Raw genomic sequence first — 14,205 nt, 5'->3', positions numbered from 1 at the left:
GAGGGTGACTTTGTTCCAGCTGGTCCGCCCCGAGTGTTGTCGAAGTGAAGTCCGCAGGGTTCAGAGAACATTTATAGCTCTGAGTGGAGCACAGCAGAGATGTTGTGCTCAACAATCTCCTGAGTTGTATCCCCCTGATGTCTGCCGGAGAAAACATGAAAGTCCTCCTCTGAGACGGTCACTTGATAGAACATTTCCTCCATATCTGCCATTATAACCTCTTCTTCCTGCCTGTTCTCGGTAATAACACCAGGGAGGGCGCTGATTAAATTTAACCTTTGGTCAAACTGCTTGTTTGTTATGCTATTTGCACAACGAACAAGTGCAAATGGCCCTCGTGGGAGTTAAAGACTACTCTGATCTGCTGTTTTTTTTTTTTAATTTATCTGGGGCGATGCCAAACCTGTGTTAGAGGCATCAGTCTTTGTATCAGGACAATTTTTTCCCGTTGCTAAGCGATATCACAGCATACCCTTTTCAAGCATAATTTCCATTAGGTGTTCTGCATTGAAATTTTGGCTTTATTTATTTTATTTTTTTGTGCCGCTCCAGTAACTGGAATCATTGAGCAATTTCACTTTTTTTTTTTTTTTTGTAAAGCAGCACGATGATGCTATAATGACAATCATTCAATGTGCTGACTGTGCTACAATAGCAAGAAATTGAATGCAATCTTGAGATATTTATGTCTTCTCATCTTTCTCACAGTCAAAAAAAATGACTCTGGAGATGTTGACTCCAGAGTCATTTCAAGAAATTCTCCTGCTTACAAAATCAAGATGTCCTCTTGAAACATCACCTAAAGTCATCTTTTATCTGTTGTCTTGTGGCTTGCTGACACTTGAGTTGTAGTCACTGTACTCTGACAAAAAAAATCAAGAAATGTAATTTCAGTCTCATTTGTCAGGAATTTAAGTTTATATTTGAAATAATTAGAGGCTTTGCTTACTCTAAGTAGCAGAACAAAAACTACAGCACAAGTATTAACAGGTCAACAAATAAAACACTCTCATAACTCCTTTCCATCAGATTTATTCAGTAACCAGAGACATACAAATGGATATAAATGCTGAAACTTTCTGCTGTTTTTTTTTTTTCACTCAGAGAATAATCTATTGCAAATGATGCTGAAATATATGATTATTTTGATTAGTCTCTGCAGACAGTTTTCGTGGCTCATTCAGAGCAATTTCTGTGCTCAAAACGTGTGCTGATCTCCAGAGGGCAGGAAACGTCTGCAAAATCATATCATGTAGCAAACCAAAACCAGATGATGCCGTATTCATAATTGTTACAAAATCTTTGGAAGAGTTTGCAAAGTTTCAGCCGGAAGCTGCAGCAGCCATTACAGTCACCTCCAGTTATTGTCAAAGGGTTTGTTAGATAAAACAGGTAACATGCTGGGTGCGTGAACAAAACAGGCTGTGATTTTTTTTTTAAGACGTGCTGCTCAAAAGCCTCTGTGGGGGTGTCAGAGGCGCCAATTAAAATCACGTAACATCCCATTTTTTAGTTTTACATTTCGATTTTGTACATACGTTTGTTTGCATGTACGTATGTTTATCCTGCGTTCCTTGTTTTTGACTTTTTTTCCCCCTCTCAGTCTCTCTGGTCGTTTTCTGCTAAAATCGTATCCAGTATGTAAGCGGATTGACATTTGTCACGAATATTGTTACGGTGGCTCAGGAAACAAAATTGTCTCAAATTCTAAACACTAAAATTGTTGCAACACTGACCTTGTGTCACCTTTCACATTTACTCTGAAATGAAGTTTATAAGTGACTGCAAAGTGTTCTAACATAATGTCACCAGCTGCCGCACTGATTAAATGTTAAACCACTCGACTAGTTCTTTTTTTTCCAAACAAAATAATTAAATTCCTCATCATGCACACATTACAATTTGAAGTAAGTGTAGCATGAATTAGCAGGTGTTTTTGAAGTGACAAATCTGAGGCCTTCTTCCAGCTTAGATTCAATGTCGAAGTATTTTTATGCTTTTAATTGACTTGTTATTAAAAATGATTTTAACATTATAGTTGTTATGGTAACCACAGATTTTTTTTTTAGTAAAAGTGCAGCAGACTGAGTGGAGCACATGGTGGAGCAGATCACAAACCAAAGCTGCAGAGAGCACAAGTGGCACGATGAAGGTGAACAGTAAAGAGGGTTCGATAAAGTTCAATGAGAGTCGAAAGAAAGCCTAGAAATGAAAGCTAAAAATATGACATTTTTTCGGGATAAATTGACTTTTTACAGTTGTATTGTTGAAGTTTGCAGGGCATCAGAGAACGTCGTCGGCAAGGCCCAAAATCTCCATCGTGGGAGGATTTATGCGTGTGTGAAAACGCTTAAATCGGCAACAGAAATGTGCTGGAAGTTTACATTTTCATGACGCTAGTTTGAGAGAGAGAGAGGCGCGGACCGGCCTGCTTGTCCGATCAGTGCAGCCAGGTTTCACGTGTGTGTAAGGCGACCACAACCAGCTTTTCATCTCAGAAGCATTTAAGTTCAAAAAAGAAAAAAAAGCTGTAAGATGACTGAGAGTAATCGATTTAAACAACTTGCAAACATAATTAATCACTTGAGTAAATTATATCTGTAATCTAATCCAACTAACCTTATAATTAAAGGAAATAACTGGTTGCCATGGTAACACCATGTATAACTATAACTGTATTTTGTCATTTCTATTGAGTCACATCAGCAGCTTCCCAGTACGTCTGGTTGATCATCATTAAATGTATATTACATATAATAAAAATTATATAGTCACCTGCAAGTAGAAACATTTTAGACACTTTGTTTTGCTGCAGTGTTTAATTTACTCTCAGCTTGTATAGTTACATATGTCCTTGATGAAGATGTACAGAAATAAATTACAAATATTTTTCTCTTGAGAGTTTCTCCACCTCTGTGTCAATGTCCATTTATTTATGAAACGCTTTAAAAACAGGTATTTACTGCATCAAAGTGCAGTACAGTATTCATAAAACCACAGAACACTCGCCCCTCCCCCCCCACAAAAGAATAAAAACTTAAAGTAAAATAGGTAGGACATTTACAGCTTTAAAAACCAACAGAAGAACTTTAAACTCAATCCGATAAGAAACTGGCAGCCAATGCTGGGGTTACACGTCGCTCTCACTTCCAGCTTCCAGTTAAGAGCTCAGCTGCTGCATTTTGAATCAGAGATTGTCTCTAGAGAAAGCACTGAGTGAGTCCACTCGCAGAGCTGAATAAGAACCCTTAGCTCTGAATAAATATGCACTCAGCAGATCACTTGGTGTTTTACTGCACTCACAACTCGGCTTCACTAGGTTCACAATTGGCCTGCAACAAATTAAGATAGAAATGACCTACAACCACTTGTAGCTAAACTGGCTAATAATGCCAAAAATCTAAGCATTGTTTGAAACAAATTTAATAAATTGTATTGTGGCTAATTTGAACTTAAAGAGGGAAAATGCATCTGTAGATTTCACAAAAGCAAAAACATATACTGCATTTGGCTTAGTTCTCAAATCTTAAGACAAGTCACAAAATGAGTCTACTACGCTGAGATGTAGGAATATATTGCTGCTTGGCAACCTTTCGGGGCGACAATGCCTCCATCCATTGTTCACACTCACTTGTCCATGCAGGTCTGTGGAGGAGCTGGTATTGAGCATCACACCCTGGACCTGGACAGGTCACCAGTCCACCACAGAGACACAGAGGATTAACAGCCACACACACACCCAAGGGTAATGTAGAGAGACTAATTAACTTTAAAGTTTTTGGATGTGGGAGAAAGCTGAAGCTCCCAGGTGGAAGATTGAAACCCAGGACTTTTTCCTGCAGGGTGTCCGAGCTACCATCCAACATGCCACCCAGTAACAATGAAGGAGGAAGAAGATGCTGAAAGTAAACAATTTGCATTTCTCATGGGACGGTGTCTGTACTGTGCAGTGATCCGTCTTACTCACGAATAAAACTTAATAAAAATAATGGAAAGAAATACAAGGTTCAATTTCAAGTCTTTATTTGTAGCTTCATTTAACCATACTTAACCTATCATACAGCTGCAACAACAAAGCAAGTAGTTCATTCACAGGCTGACCCAACTTTGACTGAATCAGATATCTTGCAGTGCCTTACAGAAGGGTTCATGTCCCTTGGTCTTTTCACAGTTTGTATTCAAAACTAACTGAATTTTTTCAGATTTTACGCGACAGACGGACAAAAGTAGTGCTTACTATTGATGGCAAAGGTACGGCTCTGCTGTGCTCTCCACCAATCTGCTCTTTATAGAAAGAGTGGAAAAAGAGAGATCCACTGGTAAAAGACAGAACCAGGAAGTCTAAAGTTGAGTCCTGAAGAGATTCAATAAAAGTGTTGAAGATGTGACAAAATGTCACTTTTGTGCCACATGAAGAGCATCAGCTGAGGCAGCTGAACCTCATCCTAACCATACCATCCCCAGGTATCGCATCATGCTGCAGAGATTCTTTTCTCAAAGAAACATAAAAACAAGTCAGATTAAGATGCTGTAACAGACGGGACCGCGTTAACGCAGTCCTCTACCATCTCAAACAAAAAGTAATACGGGCCGCTGCGTCGGGCCACGTCGCCGGCCGTTTCCCCGCTGCTGCTGCGGAGCCCGGGCTTCAGGTTCCTCTTGGAGAGGAGGAACTCTAAAACGTGCGCCGTGTTCGGCTTGGAGGAGTTTGAGTGGGAGGCGGCCAAGTGCAGCGGTGTGAGGCCACCGTTGGTCTGGGCGTTAAGCTGGGCGCCGTGTTGCAGGAGGCAACTCGCCACGGCGACGTGGCTCCATCGGCAGGCGCTGTGCAGGGGCGTCCAGCCGTCGACCGTGCGGTGATTTACCACAGAGCCGGCGGCCAGAAGAGTCTTCACGACTTCAACGTGGCCGCTGTACGCCGCACGGTGCAGCGGGGTGTAGCCGTCCTCGTCGCAGCAGTGCACCAGCAGAGGATCGGCAGCCAGCAAACGGAGGACGGTGGTGAGCTGAAGACGACACAGGACAGAACAACATCATCACAAGGGCTGCGACAAAACGACTAACAATATTCTGATGACTAATGGGAAAAAATTAATTGGCACAGTCTGCTAATTTTTCATTTAGAGACACATTAAAAGGTAGATTACATTTTTAAAATACAGAAACAAACATGTTATTGCCTAAAATGCAAGACTACAGCATTGCTTTTGGTGAACGCTTTGTCATTTGCAGAAAAGGTAAGGTAAAGGTAAAAAACTTTATTAATCCCATAGGGAAATTAAGATTGCACCTCAGGATTCATCTTTAGCTAAATAACATTCAGCTCTGGAAAAAAAAAAAAAAAAAAATTTTATTCTATGAACTACTGACATGTCTCCGAAAGTCTGAGCATAAATTTGGTATTTATTTGCAGAAAATAAGAAATGGTCAAAATCACAAAAAAGATGCAGCGCTTACAGACCTCAAATAATGCAAAGAAAACAAGTTCATATTCATTTAGAAACAATATTAATGTTTTTACCGTGAGGTTTTCAATGGGGTTCAGTGCAGAGGTCTCTTGATTTTTTTCCAGAGCTGTACTTCTAACGTCAAAATGTGAGCAGATTTGTGCTTTCTGCAGGACTTAACATCAAAGGGCTAATCTGTTGAGTATTCAAATAAGCAAAAGGTGCTTAATTGATATTTTTTTATTTTATTTTTTTACAGAATTTAAATCAGGGGAAGCTAAAGCTGTGCATTTTTAGTAGAACAGATTCATAGACAAGTTTTTGAGAGTCATTATGAGACTTTTTTTTTTTTCACTTTCCTTTTTTCTTCTCCTGCCACAGTGCAAAGCATGACCATTAAGGTAATTAGTCTCCAAGGTTCTGCATGAGTGTGTTTTTGTGTGTCTCTGATGGACAGGTGACCTGTCCGGGGGTGTGTCCCGCCTGTTACCCAACGACAGATGGAGATGGGTAGCAGCCCCCCCCCCCTCCTGCAGCCCTGAATACACAAACCAGTGTAGATGATAGATGGAAGAATGAAAGTCTTATTCAACAACATTCATATCAAAGAAACTCTCATTTGCTGCAGTCAATAACACATTCGAATCTTTACGTGATAATGAACTCATTGTCAGGTCAATTATAATGGATCACATAAAGAGTCACTTTTTCCCCTTTAAAAAAAGTCTAGCGGCTTCGTCTGGAGGGATCTAGATCAGGCTTCTACCTGAGGGATTCAGGCAGGAGAAGTCTGTCACCAAGGCTGCAGCCGTAATATCTGACTAATGACCCTCCACCACAGGCAGAAAACCACACTGCAGTTGTATCACTTCACAACAACCGTCCACACTCGAACAGTAGTGATTCAATGGTGCAAGTAAGATCCTCTTCATCTCCATGAATCGAAAAAAACAACAACAAAAAAAAACCCGCCATGCAGTTCAGAATTCCCTGAAAATATGAATACCATCTATAAAGAGAGTAAATTCACTCTGTTACCTCTACTTATTTTTGACCTTGTGTAATTAAAAATCCTCTTCTTGAAAATTGCTCGCGGTGTGAGTCATCAGCCCAGCTTATCCAAATAACAGGCTTTGAAAAGAATAAGTCTTTGTGTTCTGATAGCAAGTTGGACTGTATCATCATATTTTTCCTTTCAATATAAAAAAGGAAGGAGGTGTTGCTGCGAGCATTTTTTTTAAGCCACACTATTTGGAACAGAAAATTGCCAGAAAAAAATACTGTGCTTAAATAAATATCCTTGGAGGGAAAACCAGGAGATGGAGCTTTTATCAAGGACATAGAGAGAATAAAATCTGTCAATTTCAACTGGGTCAAAATGCAAAAAATAAATCAATAAAACATTCATCTTCTTCGTGAACGCCACAGTGCCACGAGGTTGAAATGGCAAAACCATTCAGTGTGAACACATACTGGGCGAAGAGGACTATCTACCATTTTATTTTCACTGTCATGTTTTTATAGGAAACAAAGTGATCACGGCGAGAGAGCACCCAGAGCTTCGTTAAAAGAATCCGACCTGAGCCGGGTGTTAAGAGAACGCCTTCCTGTGAACAAAACGGTGCAATTTTTGTCACGCAACAACGTCAATGAGATCCGATTTTGACATTTTGGATAAAGTAAGGGAAAGCCTTAAGGCTGCAAGAGAGTGAGAGAAAGCAACACTTCATGTGTTACAGAATAATTGTTGTGTCTGTCATGAAATGTGCTGGATATTTGCAGTGTACTGGAAAATTGCCATCTGCAGAAAAGCCCCTGGTCAAGAAATAACCAATCAGAGTCAGGAGGAAAGCCTTAGTGTAGTCAATCATGCTTGTGTATGCGCCGCTAAATGTGTTAATAGTAAAGAAACAACTTATTGTTCCAGGAAAACAGCTTATTTATCATGCCAACTAGCCTGAGCATTCGTGGCAGGCTCTGTTGTGATGAACCAGCTGTAGTGTAGCAGAGAGGAAAGGGGACAAGTGATGAGAGCAGCACGTACATGAGGGTGATTGACAGATCTTAGACCTTCCTCCTGGCTCTGATTGGTTGTTTGACTGAACAACGCATTTGTGCATGTCAGCAGGTCCATAGGAAAACGGCAGAAAAACTAAATTTGTACACAGATTATATTGTCACTACATGGTGGCAGTTTTAACAAATATGTAAAAACTTTTTTTTAAATAAAAGCTACATACTGCAGCTTTATTGCAGATGAAAACGCTGGGTTAGACTAATTGCTCTTCCAATAGCAGCAAAACACTTTACACATCATATTAAACTTTGACGGAGAATCCCAGTAGAAATCATTGTAGTTTAATGTTCTTTGTTCAGTTAAAACGGGTTTGAAGGGATGAAGGTCTTTCCACCTTTTCTGCCTTGTTAAGAATTGCTAACAAATGCCAAACTGTGTTGCAAGAATTTCTGTCCACAGTATGAAAGAATCTGTAACAGGTTTCCATCTGGACACCACTGGGTACTAAACCTCCACTGTACCAAGTCACAGTGTGGGAAAAAAAATAGTCAAGGCACAGACCAAGATAATTATAGCGCAGAGCAGACAGTTCACTACTTGCACACAAAACAAAGAGACTCGGCTAACAGAACTGACCCAAAAGAAAATGGGCCATTCATATTAATACCTGGCCATTTTTAAATATTCAAGGATAATAATTACTGTCCTAATCCATGCACTGTGGCCACCAACAGCTGTGCTCGGCAGAAATGGTTACATAGAAGTTAAATAATGTGCTTTGAAGACACTAAACCTATTTTTAGTGGTCCAAGCCCACAAAGTGGGCCGGACAGGTCCCACCTTATCAAGTCAAATTTTCTGCATAGCACATTTCAGCGGTTCAAAGTGCTTTACATCATAAAACATCAGTCATCAATTGTAAAACAACCAATAAACATTACATTATCGATCCATATTACATTTCTTTTAATTAGGTACAATCTTCCACTGATCAGTGGCTCAATTTCATAATTATTTTGCTTAAAATGCAATTTATGGAAAGTCAATGACGGAATTAATTCAATGGCAATGATCTGATAATAAACACTATGTTACGGCAAAACAAAGTACATATGCCACTTTAAACCCATTGATTTCCACTATTACTATTATTATTACTATTAGCATGAAAAAAAAAATTGTAAAAATGTGCAACAGTCCACGGGGGAAACGTGGGTCAAAGTTTACAAATTCTGAACATCACATCAAATTTTACAAGATGAAGGTTTAACTTGCAAAACTGAAAAAAAAAAAAATTCCTGATTGAACAACATTTCTCTGCCTACATTCATCAGGCAGAACTGGATGTTATCAAGATAAAAGAACAGGATTTAAATTAGTAGCCATTACTCCCCTCTCGCCGTTGTTTTTGTTTCAGCGAATCAGCATTTATTCCAACAGAGTCTTGCACAGTCAGGCCAATTTGTACATCATGTATGTGAATCTCAAGTCTGTGCACGTCCCGGAGACTGACTCTGCATTGCTGTGATTACTGTCTCAAATGCATGTGGTGCAGAATCTTTTCCATTTTTTTTTTTTTTACAGTTTTCAGCACCTTCGACACAGACTGGATAGACTGATGGAAGACGAGAAAGTGCCATAAAAGAAAAAAATCTGCCTTGTGACAGCCGCTGTACTTGTCCGATTACTCTAAAAGCAGGAAGCAAAGGAGGAAAAGAGGAACGAGTTGTTCATGATGAAGAAGCAGGGTGGCTAAAAGAGAAGAGGTCTGAATGCTACTATTAAAGAGAGAGAGAGAGAGCTGAGGAAAACAGAAAATTGTTCGTCTTGCCACGATGACACCACTGAGAAAATTGCAGCAACGTTAAGCCAATGCAGCAGCAAGACTAAATCAGATGCATCTCAGCACTTTGATGGATTTAGAAATGAAGCTGAAAAACTGGTCAAATCTGGTTTTTAAAAGCCATGTTTTGTTTTGTTTTTTTGTCCCTGAGTGAGATAAAGTCACTTTACCTCAAAATGTGAGACCTCCTGTCAAAGAAAATCTTTCAGAACAATTTTCATATCACAAGTTTCTGGAATGAACGGATTTCTAGGGTTTGGCGATGACTGACGTAAAGCGAAGTCTTGTATCATCTCAAAATGTTATTTGAATCTTAAGTCCCTTTTTCACGATGTAGACAAAATGAAACTGACCAAAATATCTGTACAAACAGAACAGACGATTCCAAAAAAGAACCAGAGCGAAAACATGGGAGGCTGAATTATCAGCCAGTCTGATGGGGGAGACCGTCTACGATACTTGGGTTAGATTTTGAGGAAGAGGGAGTCGCTGTCTCCGCCTTTCCTGCAGGTGGCGGTTGGACGGCCATTCCAGAACAATTCCTACTTTCCCTTCTTTCAACAAGGACAGCAATTTTGCACTCATCTTTTCCCATCTCCACTTTGTTTTCCTTCATTAAACAATGTTACCATGGGATCCTGTAAGACATTTTGTAAATTAGAGATTAAATTTAAGGAGTTTACATCTTGTTAAAATTACATAGTGATACATCTGGCCCTAAATTAGGGAGCATTAGAGTGTAAAAGCAAAACATTTTAACCGTTTTGTTCTAAACAAAGATAGCAGTAATCACTAATTAACTTAGAATGTACAAAATAGTCAGCAAAATTAAATATCAAATGGATAAAGCAGCAAGTTTTAGAGAAATGCATTCTATGTTTTTGCAAATAATGTTTTGGCAGATTTAAAAGTTTGAGTGAAATTTGTTTGCAGCTGCATTATATAACCGTTTTCTCAGTAAAACAAATTGTGGGGTTTTTTCCTCACATATTTTAGTCACCGACATGACATTCAGACTCGAGCTGCAGACTTGAGGAAAACATCTCATTAAAGAAACCTCACTAACTGACAACAGTTTGCTCAAAAGAAAAGCTGTGGCAACTTGAACAAACTAAAGGAAGTTTCCCAGAAACAACCTCGAAGGAACAAACAAATGATCATTCTCACTTCGTCTCTGCGCCGGATTTATCTGACCTCTCTGCCGTCTTTCTGAATCAACTTCCTCACCGTGCTTTCTGAATCTGAATCTAGGAAGATAGTAATGAGTTTATAAAAGCACATAACTGCAGGCTGAGCCATCTTAACACAGCAAGTTTCATATTTTTTTTTTAATAAAGTCCCAAGAGTTCGCTAAATACTCAAACACCTTGTTGCAACCACAATCTTTATTTTATCTGGGTTCAATGTGCTGAACTAAAATGACAAGTGCACAGAAATATTTTACAACCAGAGAGCCTGAGTAATTAGACATTTGATCCAGTCCAAGCGGTTCTTTCCTATATGGATTTAGACGAGACTGGATGCAAAATATCGTTCAGTCCTGTGAGGCAAATTCAGACCTTTCTACTCCAACACCTCTAAACATCAAATACAACTAATTGCTCTCAGAGGTCAGCTGATAATTTAATACAGCTGTTATTTAAAAGTTAAATGAGTAAGGTCACGAAGAGCAAGGATCGCAGCAGGCAAGTTGAGGAGAATCTTGTGGAGCAATCTAAAGCAGGATCTGTTCAGAGAACAACAATATCTCAAGCTTCAAGCGGAGCTCTGTTCAATCTGTCATCAGAATATGGAAGAGCATTCCCATCTGTTCTTCCATTTTGGAAAGAAAACATCTCAGTCTTTAGATGTGTAATGTTGGTAGAAACATTCTCCAGAAAACTTTCAGCTGTAGTTGAAAACTTCTTAGGTATACTTTGGCAAAAAATATTTGGAAAAAATAAGTATTAAGTGTTTTCCCTTCCAACTGGTTTGTGACCCAAAATACCAAATAAAACATATTTGGTGGAAGTTAATTGGGGGGGGGGTGGATATGCATGTGTGAGTATTTATTATTTTGCCTCGCCTCCATTCCCCGCGACCCCCAATCATTTTTTTTTATAAGATAAACAGAGAAGCCTGTTAAGAGTCGTCCACAGAGCTGTTCAGGAGAGTTCATGATGATGTGGATAACAAGACCAGAAATGCAACACTATGAAAACAAAAATAACAACCTGCACGGACTGACCTTAAAGCAATTATTTCAAGCCCTTGTCAAGTGTGACCCTTGCTTGCCGGCACTTACGCGGTTATTCTCTGCTGCCCAGAGAACGAGCTCCTTTGGGTTGTCTTTGAGTGCGTCCTCCTTTTCCAGATACCACTCCTCGCTGTGCGTCTCCTCGTCCACCTCCTCCTCCTCATCCTTGCTCGCCGTCCAGGAACTCGTGGGCCCTCTGGGGATCAGGTGTCCGTGGGTGTCGAGCAGCTCGAGCTGGTTGAAATCTTCCGGAAACTCCATTCCACACCAAGTTTGTTGAAGAGCCCGAATCAGAATGACTTGAGTAACTGAAGGAAAACCTTGAGTCAAACCACCGTTTACAATGTTCAGCAACCAACATCTTTCATATTTGTCATTAAAGATTTGTCGTGATGCCGAGCTGAATTTTGTAGAGATGAATTCACATTTTCTTCCTTTTTAAATTTGTGCAAATATTACATAAACAATCGTACATGATGAAAATATTGCATGAAATATTGAACTAATGACAAATCTCCCCCTGCCGAGGAAAGAAGCCTGAAACTTTACTGTCCAGAGGAGTGTTTTGGTTAAAGATGGTATTTATCAAACCCAGAACAAAATCAAAAGACCTTGCTGCCTGAAGCTATAGAGAAAGTCATAATCCACAGTGAAACAACTCCGGTAGCAGTGAAGGGAGAAAAGTAAAATAGAGAAGAAGCCATTGCTCCAAAAACAACATAAAAAGTGAAGTTAGGTCTATGGACCTTTTGTTTTCCATTTTAGCGTATTTCTGTAGGATGAATATTGAAACAGTGTGAAGCCTCGAGTCTCACTAGTCTAAACAAGCATACTTTAATACTTTTTAAGGACCCGATTATTCAGTATGTCCTGCAACTTAAAGACAACACATTATTTACATATTTTTGTTCCCATAACTGTGTATAATATACGTTTGTTGCACATCAACTGTTTTGCCATTTTCAAGCTTGAGAGTTTAAAAATTAATATATGATCTTCCTGGTTTGTAAATTTGTCAAACCTCTATGGTCAAAAAGTGCATTAGCTGGAAGTAACAGTAAGCCTGTTATAATAGGCAATAAATCAACTAATCGCTAAAAAGCTAGCATTTTGAGAAATGCTGCAAACACCCAGTACGACACAGATAGTTAGCAATTTATTTATTTTTACAAAAGTGGCACTTTTGTCGGTTTCCCCCTCTAAGCTCAATGATTACTTTGATAACAGTTTTCGTTAGACTCGTACGTTAAAATTCGTATCAGAAATTAGTTCAAGTCTCCCATATGATCAATAGAAACACTGTAAACTGTAAGAAAACAGCAACGCTCTCCCCTGCTGAAATAAAAGCTAATTAGGCTAACATTAGCCGCAGTTTATACTCGTTGTGAACTAAAACAAGCTGAAAAAACTCCAAGCAAAAACATTGTCGCTTCACGTAACAGATTTTATTACCACTAAACCAAACAACGTAGCTGAGACCAAAGTCTTCTGCCACGGACACAAAATAGCAACTGTTTCAAACTTACCTTGATGCTTAATTTCGCCTACAACATCTCACAATCTGCTTTTAAAGACACAGAAAATTAAAGCAGTCTTTTACCCTGAGAAGGCAAATGAAAAGGCACATGGGATGTGTAGTTCCTTGCAAGCATCAAGAATTGAGCGTTCGGGTAGAAGAACAGCATTACCCATAAGCCTCCCCTGCTTCCATACTTCTTCGCTGATTTAATTTGTAGTAGTTCAGTTCAGATGCTTCTTGCGCTGCTTTCTGGCCCTTATTGGTGTGGCCTCAGTCGAAAATGTCCCAGAAAACACGGTGTTAGGATAAAATCTCTCAGTGAAAACGGCTTTAGACGAAAAGATCTCCATATAAAAACGTCAGAAAAAACGACCTCATACAATAAGGTCTAAAAATTCGTAGAAAAAACGGCCTTGGTCTGACATCTGGCTTTGTTCTAACGTGTGAGGATGTTTTCCTGAAATCTGAGGATGTCCTAAAATGTGTAATGACAGAACTTTTCTTGTCTGACAATTTCTTCTGTGGCTTGGTCTCCTAAAAAAAACAAAACAAAAAAAAAAAACAAAAACAAAAACGATACACCATGATTTCAGTATGTGAGCATGATCTAATTTCCCTAGAGGACTTTTTTTTTCATACTTTAAAATTATAAACTGCATTTACAAGGATGTAAAAAGAGGAGTGCATGGGTTCAAACTGGGGGTATGAACTGGGGTCGTTTTGATGCTGGTCATTTCACCCTGCATGACTACTTCTTTTGTGGTTTGGTTGTTTCAAATCCTAATTTTGGAGGCATAAAATGAAGTCTTCTGCCACAGAACGTGTTGTGCCTATTCGTAGCAGCATTACAAGAGACACAAGTTTTGATCTTAAAAACCTTTTGAGTTTGAGCCTGCAGTGGCTTCAAATTTTTCCTCCTGACATCTTTGCCCTCAAATTGATATTTTCTTAGGCTAGATGGGTATATATTCTTGCTATGATCTTAGATAATCTTCACCAATAAAAACAGCATAGGGGTGACTAGGTGTTGAAAATGCTTTCTGCAATACTGAAAAGCACCACATTTATCGAATGGATGCACTCAAGTCTGTCTTTTTTTTATTATTATTATTTTTTTAGAAAACATTACTTGTTTCATTTTTC

General features: G+C 39.1%; 1 protein-coding gene across 2 annotated transcripts; it reads right to left on the bottom strand.

The window, feature by feature from the left end:
- Positions 1-4,006: 4,006 nt before the first annotated feature.
- Positions 4,007-13,175, bottom strand: ankrd49 (ankyrin repeat domain 49). 2 transcript variants are annotated; one of them, XM_007551874.2, is made up of 3 exons: positions 13,070-13,175; positions 11,592-11,851; positions 4,007-5,006 (listed from the first exon to the last, which is right to left on the bottom strand). In XM_007551874.2, exons 2-3 carry the CDS (start codon positions 11,802-11,804, stop codon positions 4,521-4,523), a joined length of 699 nt encoding a protein of 232 aa, XP_007551936.1. In that variant the 5' UTR covers positions 11,805-11,851; positions 13,070-13,175; the 3' UTR covers positions 4,007-4,520. The 2 variants fall into 2 exon arrangements, with proteins under 2 accessions (XP_007551936.1, XP_016526849.1); XM_016671363.1 differs by having other exon boundaries at positions 11,592-11,823; positions 13,061-13,169.
- Positions 13,176-14,205: the final 1,030 nt, after the last annotated feature.

This window comes from Poecilia formosa, unplaced genomic scaffold (genome assembly GCF_000485575.1).
Source record: "Poecilia formosa unplaced genomic scaffold, Poecilia_formosa-5.1.2 Scaffold44, whole genome shotgun sequence".
Lineage (NCBI taxonomy): Eukaryota > Metazoa > Chordata > Actinopteri > Cyprinodontiformes > Poeciliidae > Poecilia > Poecilia formosa.
Note: the sequence above shows the minus strand (reverse complement) of the source record. Positions and strands in the feature narration are given on the sequence as shown.